This window comes from Brachionichthys hirsutus, chromosome 4 (genome assembly GCF_040956055.1).
Source record: "Brachionichthys hirsutus isolate HB-005 chromosome 4, CSIRO-AGI_Bhir_v1, whole genome shotgun sequence".
NCBI classification, from domain to species: Eukaryota; Metazoa; Chordata; class Actinopteri; order Lophiiformes; family Brachionichthyidae; genus Brachionichthys; species Brachionichthys hirsutus.
In genome coordinates this window covers 9,655,562-9,669,482 of record NC_090900.1, presented here as the reverse complement: position 1 = coordinate 9,669,482, position 13,921 = coordinate 9,655,562, and the positions used below count along the sequence as shown (strand labels likewise).

At 38.9% G+C, this 13,921-nt stretch overlaps 1 protein-coding gene across 1 annotated transcript; it reads left to right on the top strand.

The window, feature by feature from the left end:
- Positions 1-3,620: 3,620 nt before the first annotated feature.
- On the top strand, positions 3,621-13,551 carry ptgs1 (prostaglandin-endoperoxide synthase 1). The gene is made up of 12 exons (XM_068760869.1): positions 3,621-3,709; positions 4,239-4,501; positions 6,505-6,588; positions 7,454-7,570; positions 7,903-8,043; positions 8,450-8,593; positions 8,667-8,848; positions 9,035-9,118; positions 10,178-10,424; positions 11,360-11,646; positions 12,531-12,678; positions 13,208-13,551. Exons 1-12 carry the CDS (start codon positions 3,621-3,623, stop codon positions 13,549-13,551), a joined length of 2,130 nt encoding a protein of 709 aa, XP_068616970.1.
- Positions 13,552-13,921: the final 370 nt, after the last annotated feature.

The following is a 13,921-nucleotide window of genomic DNA, read 5'->3' as shown; positions in this document are numbered from 1 at the left end:
AAATGCGTCGCATGATAAGTGGCAATCCAGTCTCAATTTCATCTGGCAATCAAAAAAAAAAAAAAAGGGCCTCACCGAGCCACGAAGCTAAGTGCGTAAAAAGCGGCGCATCCTAGTAGTGTAATCGAAAATCGAACAATCTCCAAAGTGAAGTGGCTCAATTGAAGATCGGTCTATTCATAACAGACAATGTGCAGAAACTGCAGCTGATCTCGAGGCATAAAGGAGCTTGATTGTCTCATTCTCACGATGGACCCATTTAAGTACTTCAGGCTCCCCCGGGTGATTACAGCTGCATTCACAAACTGCGCACACAGAAAATCTGCGTTTTGGTGGCAAACCGGTGTCCGTGTTGTCCTTCATTCTGTCGAAACGAGCTGAAATGCAAGATATGTAAATTACCAGTTATGGTATAAATATTGGAGCCGGCAAAATAATAAGCAATGGCCAAAAGGGAATAAGAAAATACTTCTCAGAGGAACCCTCCTATCAGCGGCCGAAACACCGTCCAGTAAAAGTTCCTCCAGATTACATCACAGGAAAAATATCCATAATTCAGATGATCGTTTTTTGTTTTTTTTAAAACGCGTCTTTTCTGCTTTCTTTGCCTTCAAAGCGAACAATAGCTATAATCCAACTTCGTCAACTTTGCGGGAATCAAACCAATGCCACGGGTGGCGCCTCCCAGACAGACTCCCACTGCAGCTCCGCTGTTGCTGCTTCTCCCCGCCTCGTTTACACCCTGTTCAGAGTCTGGAGCGACATAACGTCTCGTTTTGTCTTTGGCTGCAGATCGGAGGTCCGAGATTGTTTTGAATGAAACACGTCACTTTATCACTACTGATAGCTGATTGATGAGGGGCGTGACGCACAGCCTTACAGAACTTTTATAAAAAAAATATTATTATTAAAGACTTTTTGTAGTTTCATTATAAAAACGCATACTCACACTTATTTTAGTAAAAGAAATATTCACCAGCTTATGTTGTGGGTAAAAATATAATGTTAATTTTAATTATGCTGACGAAGTTGAGTGATTCAGAGGGGGGGGGGGGGATCCCCTCTTAGTGCTCACATTAATGGGCAGCAATGAAAACTGAAATGTTTTCCCAAAATGACTTTGAACAGACCATTTTCCTCCTTTTGTTTTGGCTGAATTAGACAAACTATATTCATGTCATATGGGACAAATCTTGTTGGAAAATTAAATGTTTACATGCAAGACACAAAAGTATTACACTGATGCATTGACTATGGCTGCTAAACAGTTGTTTGGCAAGTGCATGTGAAAACCTTTCATGTATTCTTAGGAATTCCCCCAGACATCCATCCATCCATCCATCCATCTCCCTGTAACTCCTGGACCTGCAGAGAGAGAGAACATAATGACTTAAATTACATGTTTCTGTGTAATCAATGACACTTTGATTCCTATTGATCAGTTAAAAGCATCTATATCAGCATTGTCCTCCGTCTCTTTATTTTACCCGCACCTGTGCATTAAGGGTCAACGTGTAATGGACGGGTCACGATGTAGAACCACTTTATGGAGAGAAGACTGTCACTTCTCATCCTTTGCCATCATTGTTTAATGATTTTGTCCGAGGATGTTGACCAACTTTGAGCAGGGTTGTGTTTCTTTGTTTGTTTTTGAGTCGATTTTTTCTTTCATTGGTGGCATGTCACAAAGAACCAGCACAAAGCAGCGCTGTGCTTAGCAGGCAGTCCACAAAAATGTCTGTGTGAATAATGTTATGTCATCTTGTGACAAGAGATGGAATCTGAGGCCAACATTTGTTCGAACAAGGCTTGAACATGTTTATTGCTTCAAAGAATTAAAATAGTTGGCTGGACATAATGCACAAACTAAAACAATGGCTGTTCAAAAATATGGCTCAATGTTGTGGAAAGAACCATTTGTATATTACTGAGAGCCTTGAATAACATCTGGTTTATAATTATTTCATAGGAACACGTCTGGAGCAATGGATGGGCAGTACTGGGCCTCATTTGTTGTGCGGGGGGGGGGGGGGGGGGGGATGTCAGAAGGGTTGGCAGTTTGGGTTGGAAAGCATTTAGAGTAGAAATGTCCTCCAAATTTGAGCCCAAATCCTTCTTCTTGCTGTGTGCAAATTTAAGGAGAGAGAGAGAGAGAGAGAGAGAGAGAGAGTCTCCAGCCAGTGAATGTTTGCCTCTATTGGAACTTGCAGAATGAATGCGGTGTTTGAAGACTCACCATCCAGCGGTGTCCTGCATTCAACAGGCTACGTCCACTCTGAGATCAAACCCATCTAGATTACAGTCCTGCAGCCAAGCTGTCAACAAACAAAGGAAATGGCACATTACACCATCTCTCTCTCCCTGAAAGGTTGTACAGGAGAAGAAAAAACCCTCTCCAGTTATTTCACAAATATAGAGTTTATTTGAAGTACAGACAAGGAAAAATGAAGGGCTTTTTTGCAGGGCTTGCTCTCCATATGACAGCAATTTGGGGGTATTGTGTATTTTGGCCCGAGCTTGTGGTCTATGATAGATGACAGGAGAGAAAATCACAAGCCGCTGGCTGGAGCGCAGACATGTAAATTGCTTTCAGCTGATTACTGTATTCTGCTTGATATTTATCAAGTGGATCGCAGTATATACCTCTTTATTTACTGCCAGGAAGCAGCTGATCCATTCCACTGCTGGAGGGAGGAAAGAGGGATGTTTTTCATCTGCTGGGTAAGAAGGAGAAGCTTAAAATTGAGTGTATAGTCAATTAAGTGTACAGTTAATTGCATTTTATGCACCAAAAGCGGCATTAAGGAAATACAAATGTAAGTGTAACGGCAAGCATTCAACCAACAAGAACTGATTCTCTGGAGGTGGAGGAAACACCGGTCATCTTTTTTTTTAAATCTTTTTGTTCAATACATGATTGATTTTGATTATGGAGCAAGTTGGAGTTAAGCATCTTGTTCAGGAATGCATCAGCATGTCGAGTGTGATGAACGTTGATATGGTGAATTTGTTAGCAATTCATATTTTTATTTATAGAAGTTCGTATGTGGCATTATAATTCACTTAACAACCAATGGATTAAACTAGTTTCTTGAACATTTTCTTACCTCTGCTGTTGATGTTGACCCAATCCTTTGCTGCACGTTGTTCACTATGTTTTGCTTTACACGGGTTTAGTGCACAATGTTTCCTACTTTGACTGAAAGAACTATCTGCTGGGGCATTCATAATGATCTTACATGTTCCGGAAAAGCCGTGTTTCTCCTCTATTACAAGCAAGAAGTAATAGACTTGTCTACAGTATCAAGAGACTTTAGAGCTCTTTGCTGAATCTGACCTCCTTCTTTATCTCTTATTTGTATCTGACCCCTCAACCTCCTGGAGGATACTTTCTTTGAGCAGCTCATTATTTGTTTTTGGCACAATAATTCTACAGCACTCTACAGGCTAAAGATGATGTGCAGAGCACATTGCTTTATCTCTGTGTGATTTATTGTAGCCTGGGTCTGACCTCTGATCGGGATCCAGCTCTTTACCTCATCTCTAGATGTGTTTGGAAACCCGGGTCAGTGTCAAAGATTAGCTACTTAGCCAATCAGGTAACCAACTCCAGGAGAAAAATGACCTCCTTCCGACCGCTTGCGCTCACCTGCAGTGACCCGAAGCAATCAGGGGTGAATGTGGATCCTAATCACGGAAGACCCTTTAGGTCAGTGCGCACTCGCTTCGCTGCAGCCCTCCTCTCCTCTTTTTTCACTACTTCCAAAGACAGACCAGTTCAGAGTTCAAGTGTTTAAACTTTCACATCAAATAGCTTAAATGTGGAAAGTGCAGGATGTATTGAATGTTTAGTTTGACGCCAAAAGCAATATCCTGCCACGCAGCTGATGCGAGCAGCTCAGCGGTGTCAAATAGAGGTGGCTGGCACGCTGGCACTCTGACCAGCAGAGGAGGTATAGAAATATAATGATTTTCTTTGAAGAACTGTATTAATATTAATGAAAACATTCACATTACAATGTAAAAAAAATATATGGGTGACTAGTCAGATATAGTCAGCTGTCTTTCATGTAGCTTTAGCTTTGGAGGGATGGACCCGACATTTTAAGTCATTAGCACTTAGAAATCAGTGTGTGCCAATTGAGTAAATTACAGTGAGAAGGGTGTTTTTTTCCTCAGTGAACAGTGCCAGCTCTTTGACAGTTAATAACTGAGCACAAATCTCGCTCCTCCCATAGAGGAGGTGGTCTCTACCCTCTACGGGTCAGTGGGGAGTCCTTGCCTCAAGTGGAAGAGTTCAAGAATCTTGGGCTCTTGTTCACAAGTGAGGGAAGGATGGAGCGTGAGATTGGCAGACGGATCGGTGCAGTGGCTGCAGTGATGCAGTCGTTGTATCGGCCCATCGTGGTGAAGAAGGAGCTGTGCCAAAAAGCAAAGCTCTTGATTGGTCAATCTATCCTACTCACCTATGGCCAAAAGGACAAGATCCTGGATACAAGCGGTCAAAATGAGTTGCCTCCGTGACCCAGCCCCGGATAAGCGGTTGAAGATGGATGGATGGACATAGCCTTACAGAATAACATTAGAACTGAAATCTGTTCCTGGCCATTTTTTATATCAGCCTATATTTTCTTCGGTCTTTTGTGTTGGACATACAATCAGGCTATCAGAGCTTTGCTGCTGAGAATGACTACTTGCTGCAAAGGGAAGATAAAAGGAATTTAGTTTTCACACCTTGCCATTAAGTTAAAAAATTACCCATAATGTACAAAACCAGATGACTTAAGAGTTTTGGCAACCCTTACTGTTTGCTGCTTCTTCAAAAAGGTTACTCACAAGATCCTTGGTGGGCCGTGTTAAGGACCTACCACTGTACAGATAACACACGATGGCCATGCATGCACGCCTACTATTACTTCTCCCTCAGTTAAATTGGCTTGTTTCACAACTGAAGAGGAAGTGTGCTAATCTGCAACCCGATCCGGGGGAAGGAAGAAGTCAGGAACAAGCCCTCGGTGTTTTCACCAATCATATTCATCACAAGAGTCGGACATAGGCTCGTTTAGCGAGGGAGCAGGGCTTAACTAAACATTTTCTCCATAAAATAAATGCTTCCAGGTTACTCTCAGTCCAGGTTTCACTCAAAAGAGCATATGATCTCAATTACCAGGAATGCTTTAGGAAGCAGCAACATTTAGTCTGCAGCCTGCACCAACTTCACAATGGTAACCCGCAGCACAGCTATGCACAAAGAGGAATCCATTTCATGCACTTTTATGGTGGAAATCATTACTGGATATTTATTTCAGGATGTGTCTCATTCTCTTTCATATTACTCATGATTTTGATCATGAATCAGAGTGGAATCAAGCAGTGTTTCCTATTTGAATCTACAGATGATTGTTCAATTAAACACAAACAGTGTGTGGATTGGATGATGCCCACATTCCCAAAAAAAACAGGACTGATCACCAGCAAAATGTGAAACAGTGAAAAGAAAACTAAGAGAATCCCCTGAAGCAGACTGCCAGGAGCAGGCAGAAATGCATATAGAAAAATATAGCAATCCCATTCTAAAATTTACATCAAAAAACTAACATGCGCAGAGACATTTATCACCATTATTTATCACTGTGGATATTGTAATATAAGCCAAAAAGACAAGGTTGGATACTAACATCTCCAGTCCCAGGATGCTTGAGAAAATTCCATCAAGCTTGTGTGATATTCTTGAAAGCATTAAATAACGGAGCATTACTTATTCAAAATTCTGTGCCTGCCTTGGATTTTTAAAAGTGAGAAAAAGTTAGTAAATCCAAATGCATAGACATCTAATTTAAGATGTTTGACTCCTAAACAATAACACGTTGATGGTAATGGAGTATAATGGAGTCTTTATTAATTGGCATTTATTTCGTTTCGTTTCGTATGTTCGTTTTGTGAAACTGAATCAATGAATTTATTCACAATTCTTCTCAGGTCAGTGTGTTTGTATGTATCTGCCAGCAAGTGGCGATAGAGCATCTCCGATTTGTGTTTAAACTCCCAGTTTCTAATAATGATATGAATGAAGTATATAAAGTAAAGTTATAAATCCAACTTTTATCTCTTAATGAGATCTACACAAGATTGTTTTAAATATTTTTTTTCTAAAATGCAATGCACAAAGGTTTAGGTGAGAGAAAGTCATTACAGACGTAACTTGGAGACAAAAGCGGCTTTAGTATAAAGCATTAAAGGCTCATTTGAGGAAGTAAACCGTGTAAACGCCCATTCTCTGCAGCTGATAGTGTAAAGTCACTCAGACTCTGTCTGTGGGCATTGGCTATGGAGAGAGTAGTTTGTCTCTAAGAATACTTTCTACAGACACCGAACAAAAATACATTTTACTGTCAGACAAACAGAACAAACCACGTGGGACAACAATGAAAGGTGATTTATCTAATTACACATGAGATACGACTGAATGTGTTGTATGTCAGATAATATTAAGTTGCAATTCAGTTTTAGGATTTGATGAGTTCTCCATCTGGATTTTTGTCAACCTGCTGCTGTGGAGCTCCTCTTGTGTCAGCGACTCAAGTGTTGGTAAGTTTTTCTTGTAACTATCATGACTTTATTATCAGACAATCAATTGAGACGGTGGATTTGAAATTAAGTCGTTGTAACATTTGGTTATCTTTTTTTTTTAATCAAGCTTGTACTATAGAACTAATGTAGACAACTTTAGTATTTAACAAATTAATTATTTGACCCATATTTGGTGTGATTACTATTACTGCCATCACTATTACTAACATATTAAACCGTATACTGTACATCTTCTAATATATCTTGGAGCGAAATGCCACACAAAACTAGAAAAGCAATTGGAGAGCGCAGACCTCCACCAAGCAGCTCATTCATTTCTGATGGTCTGTGTCATTCTGAAATGACTGGATGAATTGATAAAAATAAACATAAACATCATTCAGTCTTTTGTTCGCTAAATAACAAAATAAATATTTGCTTATCATAGAAGAATGCATTTTTGGTCTGAAAAATAGTATGTATGAGGACATGTTATCTCTACTGTCATTCATAGCAAATGGGGGGTGGGGGTGGGGGTAGTTGCGGCATCTCATTTATCTCATGACAGGAAGTCATATTCTAAAGGCAAACATTTTTGGAGATATGAGGTGGTGGCAAGCAGGGTGATGAGGGAGGGTGAGACACTGACCTCCTCTAATCTCCTGGCCATGATGATTATACATACATACATACATTCATACATACATACGTACAAGAAAGTTAAATAAAGGTAAATATTTTCAAATTCAATTTTTTAAGTGTTAGTTATAATGAGTCATAAACACGATATAAGAGTCATGGCAGTTAATATATTATACTATTATATTTGCACCATCATTTGAACTGTGCATGCAAAGCAAACTGATTGTTTCCTGGTTCTTAGTGAACCCCTGTTGCTACTACCCCTGTCAGAACTCAGGGGTCTGCGTGCGATTTGGGACAGACAGATACCAGTGTGATTGCACTCGCACTGGCTTCTATGGACAAAACTGCACTGACCGTAAGTACACCAAAATACTGATTTCTAACATTAAAATGTGTGATTATTCAAATGTACTTCAAGTACAACTGTCCTTGGCCTGAATTGAATGTACGATTTGACTTCTGGTTAGATGCTGAAGATTAGAATGTGCCTTTGCTAAAAAAGTTAACTGCAAGGGTCTAAAGGTTGTCAGTTTTAATAAGCCAAAAGCAGATTTTAATTAATTTATAATAAAGATTAATAAAGGGTTTATAATAATACATAATGTAAATAATTTATTCACACAACAATGCCCCTCTAATTCCCTCGGATAAAATCCCGATCTCAGTGTTCTCGATCGTTGTGTGCAGCGGAGTTATGGATGAGAGTTCGTCTCCTGCTGAAACCCAGCCCTTCAGTGGTTCACTTCATCCTCACCCATTTCCAATGGTTCTGGGATCTTGTCAATGGGTCTTTCCTGCGGGACACATTCATGAGATTAGTGCTAACAGGTAGGTGAAAAAAATAAAGGCAAAAAAAAAAAACTCAGACCGATTCACTCAACTTGCGGAATCAATATGACAGCAGAAAAAACAAAATCGCCTGGCTTGCTGCTCATTTTTCCCACCGTTGCTTTGGTTCTTCTCTGATATTTAAAGTAACAACACACGTAGATCTGGTATAGAACTCTGTTTCCATGTGCCATCATCAGAATATTGAATGTATCCTCCACCTGATTTGCAATGAAATCTACTAGTACTGGACTTTACATGAATTTATGAAAGTAACTTTCCATTCAGTGTTAGGTTTGATATTTTCATGGGATCTATGGACAGTGAGATTCATAATATATCACCAGCCTTGTTCTATAAATCTATAAATATACTGCAGTTAACATATTGCCACATTGTCCCAAAGTTAGAAGCGAGTTGATTCCAAGTCCTCCAACATACAATACCAGATATGGATACCTCAGCTGGGAGTCCTACTACAACATCTCCTACTACACTCGGCTCCTTCCTCCTGTCCCTGATGACTGTCCTTTGCCCATGGGAATGAAAGGCAAGAGCTACACATCTATACGGAGATGGTTATGAGCTTGAATTCATCTTAACATGTTTTTTTTTCTATTCAGGCAAACATGTTCTTCCTGATCCCAAAGTGTTGGCTGAGAGGTTTTTCAAGAGAAAGAAATTTAGGCCCGACCCACAAGGCACCAACCTGATGTTTGCCTTTATGGCGCAACACTTCACCCATCAGTTCTTCAAGACCAACCATGAAGTTCAAGGGGGCTTCACCAAGGCTTCAGGACATGGGGTGACATACAACCGTCAGCCACATCCAGAAATAAATCAATGTCAAAGGCTTAAATGATACATCCTGTGAAATATCAAGCAGAAATATGAGATCTATTTTCATCGTTTATTCATTTGGATTGGTTTTTTTTTTTTTTTTTTATGAATTAATTAATTTAATATCTTAATTCCCCTCTCACTCACGCAGGTAGATGCAAGCCATATCTATGGTGACAATCTCAAGCGACAGCTTCAACTCCGGCTTCGGAAAAATGGAAAGTTGAATTATCAGGTATTTGAAATAAATGATCAATGTTTTAGGGAATAAATATGGTAAGGATGAAATTACAGAATTATAGGATTGTAGAATCACTCAGAGGTCTGTACAAATATGTAGAAAAGTCAGTGGCAAGTTAGCTTAGTTTAGCATGACAACTAAAGAATAAAATAGAGCAAAAACATTAAGCCTTTCTTTAGTGTACATGAGATACCATTTATTTTTACACTACTTCATGCCTTTGTTCCAAATTCATACTCTAAATGACAGCTTTACTCGACAGTTATTTACAAATTCAAATTCTGAATGCAGAATATAATAATGATAAACTTAGATTAGACTAACCTGACATATATGTAATTTAATGCAGTAAATTGACGGTAATGAGTGGGCTACTCTTGCAAGCCAAGAACATATGATTGAAGGTGAATGCAATAACGATTTGATTATTGCTATTTTTTGTACCCATCATTTGTTTTTAAAGCGCTTTTAAAAAAAAACGCTTTTACTTCCTGTGTCAAGCTGAGAGTTGTTGCACATCCAACAGATTGAAGTGATAATATCGAGCGGTAAAGGAAACACAATTTTACCTCTTTATGAATCGCTTGTGATCACGGCTTGACATCTTTTTTATCTAAATGCTGATATGCTTCAGACTGTTAAATAAATAAGATGCAATACTTTTGACAATTGGCACATTCCCCAGACACATAACATTGTTATGCAATGTTATGTGTCTGGGGATCAGGTCGTTGAGCCCCCTGTTGTCGACTGCAACCCAATCCACAACGCACCCATCCCCTCCCTCTTTGGTTGATGATGATGAGTCAGGCCCACGTCAACCTTTCTGGATGAGCCCGGCAGAGCAGAGACCCGGCTACAGTGCACCCGCATAGGAGCCCCGACCCCTGGTCTGGCTCAAGGGTGGGGCCGGCCCCAATTGCGTGGGATTATTCGGGCACTCAAACTCCCCCACCACAATAAGGTGGCAGTTCAAGAGGAAGCTTCTACAACTTCAGATTTATAATTCTGTCATCATACCTTCAAACAACACTCAACTGTTTCTCTTTACAGTTAGTAAACGGTGAGATGTTCCCTCCGACAGTGTCTGAAGTCCCTGTTCACATGCTGTATCCTGAAGGCTTCCCTGAAGAGCTACGTCTGGCCACTGGTCAGGAGATATTTGGCATCCTGCCGGGTCTCACCATGTATGCCACCCTATGGCTACGAGAGCATAATCGAGTATGTGACATTCTGAGAGCAGAGCATCCCACGTGGGATGATGAGCAGCTTTTCCAAACCTCCAGACTCATCATCATTGGTGAGAGCCAAGTAATAAGTATGATTATGTGTTGGCAAATACTTTCTGACTGAATGATTTGAACAAATATAGAACATCACATTTTAATAGCAATATAGATATACACACACACATATAGTGCAGTTTATGAAATAATCTACATATAAATTTACAGATTCAAATCAGAATATTAAACAAAAACTCTGGAGACTTTTTCCAGATGCATGAAAGGTAAAAGAGTCATAGAACAGGAGTTACCATTTAAATATGTAAAATACACACATTCTAACGTAAAGAGAAGTTTAGTAGGAGAAAAGAACCCAAGCCAACTGAACCCCAATTCCAGCTATTTCCCAAGCTAAAAATCAAGGCTGTTATATACATGTCAGATATAAATCAGATATATCAGAGTTTCTTTCTACAATGCCACATTTAAATGTATAAAAATATTTGAAATGCATGCATTTAACTATGTGAAAATAATCAAAGTAACTTCAGTTTCTTTTATTGTCTAACTAACAGCTAAATTTTCAAGGACATTCCATTTACTAGAATTCAGATGGAAGAAATGCAGCAAATTCTAACATCGAGAACACATGACACATTTTCTGCATTTTTGCTTTAAAAATAATTGTCTGTAAAATGTAATGTAATGTAAATGTAAAAACTAATCAAAGGGATAATGGGGTCATGTATTTCTGGGTGTGCCACTACTGTACCGGTAATTAAGATACTATTATGTTATATTATGTGGACAATAATATTGGTATCAAATGCTCTGTTGCTGTTAAAAATCGTAATAAAATTCAAGTGGAAAAAAATAAAATAATTGTCTGTATATGAAGTTATCTGTTAACCTGCAAATTATTGGCGTACTAATTGCTTTTCTTCTAGTAATTTTTGATAATGTTTTGCTTCATGCATGATTGAGATACACTATTTCTGTTGTCCTTCAGGGGAGACCATCAACATCATAATAGAAGACTACGTGCAGCATCTGAGTGGCTACCTCCTGAAGCTGAAGTTTGACCCCACTCTGCTTTTCACAGAGCGTTTCCAGTACAGCAACCGCATCGCTCTGGAGTTCTGCCACCTCTACCACTGGCATCCGCTGATGCCTGACAGCTTCTTCATCGACGGAGATGAAATCCCATATTCCCAGTTTCTGTATAACACCTCCATCCTCATGCATTATGGGGTGGAGAAACTCGTGGATGCCTTTTCTAGACAGCCAGCCGGACAGGTAGATGTTTCTAAAGTAAAATTTTATGATATTGCAAATAATCAATTACATTTACTCACTGGATTTAAGTGGGCATCTTTTACCATCACCATATTTAAAAGGCAAATTTGTACATTTTACTAATTCAGCTGTTTAGCAAATATGGCAAATCATGGCACTGAGATGATTTCTTAACTGAAACATGCACTTATTGAACTTATATACTTGAGTTTATTTATTTCCTCAAACTTTGAATATTAATTCAACAGTGATGGCTTACGGAAAGGATCCATAACATCACTTAAGACTGCTAAAATCAATCGGTCACAGATAGAAACTTAGTGGACCATATTGATCTGAATTGGATATGCAGACTAAAAGAATAAATGAAAGCATGAAAAAAATTGAATTCTGCACAATAATGTTATTTTCTTGATAATCTTTTCTGAGTTATTGAAATAATCTTTTTTAAATTTGAAATTAATTCATATTTACCAACCAGTACTTCATCAGTAATAAAAACTAATAACAAAAATAGTTACCATTTATACTCTTGTCTGAAATAACCTTTATAATTATGAATGTAATTTTTTTTAAAATAAATGAATAGCCTTGTGCGCCTCCCTTTCCGATTAGAATTCAGTGAATTATCGGAATGTCTTTATCTTTCGTGGAAACTCCAGTGAATGTGAAGCACATATTTATAATCAACAAACAGCCCCAGAACCACTTCCTACAATCAAATGATAATATTCTTATCTTTCACCATGATATGCATGCAAACTACAATTACTGTTTGCCCACATTAAAATGCACAGGGTTGTTGTTGTCAGTTAGGATGATTAGCATTACTGAAAAGTTGATTAAAAATAATATTGTCATGACAGTTTTTTACTGTGTTGCAGATAGGTGGAGGTCAAAACTCTCACGAAGTAGTGCTCAAAGTGACAGAAATGGTCATCAAGGAGTCGCGTGTAACACGTGTGCAGCCATTTAATGAATACAGGAAGAAGTTTAATCTGAAGCCATACACGTCTTTTTATGAATTTACTGGTAAGTGGAAAGAAATGCATGACTAGAAATTGGTTCTGAAACTCTTCCGGCACCCACATCTGAAATGAAGAAGCCTCTTGAAAGAGAGGCAACATTTCTTTGAGCTTTTCTTGCAAAATCCAGTTGATTTTATTCATCACAGCGATCTACCACTACCTGGATGACTGACAATCTCCACAGAGACCTACCTCTCCAACCTCTTAAAACATTTATTTCACAAATGTAGCATAAATATTAAACTTCAGACATTCTCAGTTTATGGCAGACATACATAATGCTTTTTTTATTTTGTTTATCATTTTGTAATAAAATAAAAAATTAATTTAAACTGATTTCTTCACTCTGGCAGAAAACAAACTTTGTAGATTTCTTATTGTGTGGACTGCAGCAGGGGAGGAGGGTTGTCTTGTGGAACTTCCTGCCGTTTTTATTGAGTACTCCTGGTATATACCGTAGTAGCTACAAATGCTTAGCTTCTTGTGAGTAGTCTTAAAATTCTTATTAAAACTCTTCTCCCTTTTCAAAACAGATGACTCAGAGATGGCCAGAGGTTTAGAGGAACTGTATGGTGACATAGATGCTTTGGAGTTTTACCCTGGGGTTCTGCTGGAGAAAGCACGTTCAAACGGCATATTTGGTGAGAGCATGGTGGAGATGGGCGCTCCCTTCTCCCTGAAAGGTCTGCTTGGAAACCCCCTTTGTTCACCTGAGTACTGGAAGCCGAGCACCTTTGGGGGAGAGACAGGCTTCAATATCATCAAAACGTCCTCTTTAAGGAAATTGGTGTGCCTCAACACACGGTGGTGTCCATATGTGGACTTTCATGTTCCACGAAATGAGGATACACCAAAGAAATTACAAACTGACCTTTAATAGATGTTCACTTGTCTGTCTGTCTGTCTGTCTGTCTATCTATCTATCTATCCATCTATCTATCTATCCCTCCTTCCATCCATACACATATAAAAGTGATATATAACTAGTATAATGCGAACAGTGAAAGACGTTGCACTTAAGACAGTTGCGTTCCAATATCGGTATCAGGTTCTAATTCTGACATTGTGGTGCAATCGTGCACCAGTCTAGATTCCCCACTATCCTTTCAGGTGTGTTATAGCCACCACATTCAGTATTCAGTATAGCCATTCTATTCAGTATTCAGTAATGAGTGGATGCAGAACCTGGTGTAACAATTGTGAAGTGTAAAGTGTTTGGTTTACACACACATCTGAGTTTCCAAAAA

Coding starts and splice junctions, on each gene's coding strand:
- ptgs1 (XM_068760869.1), top strand. CDS start 3,621: ATGACCTCCTTCCGACCGCTTGCGCTCACCTGCAGTGACCCGAAGCAA. Junction 3,710..4,238: donor AATCACGGAAGACCCTTTAG/GTCAGTGCGCAC, acceptor CTCCTCCCATAG/AGGAGGTGGTCTCTACCCTC. Junction 8,044..8,449: donor CATGAGATTAGTGCTAACAG/GTAGGTGAAAAA, acceptor ATTGTCCCAAAG/TTAGAAGCGAGTTGATTCCA.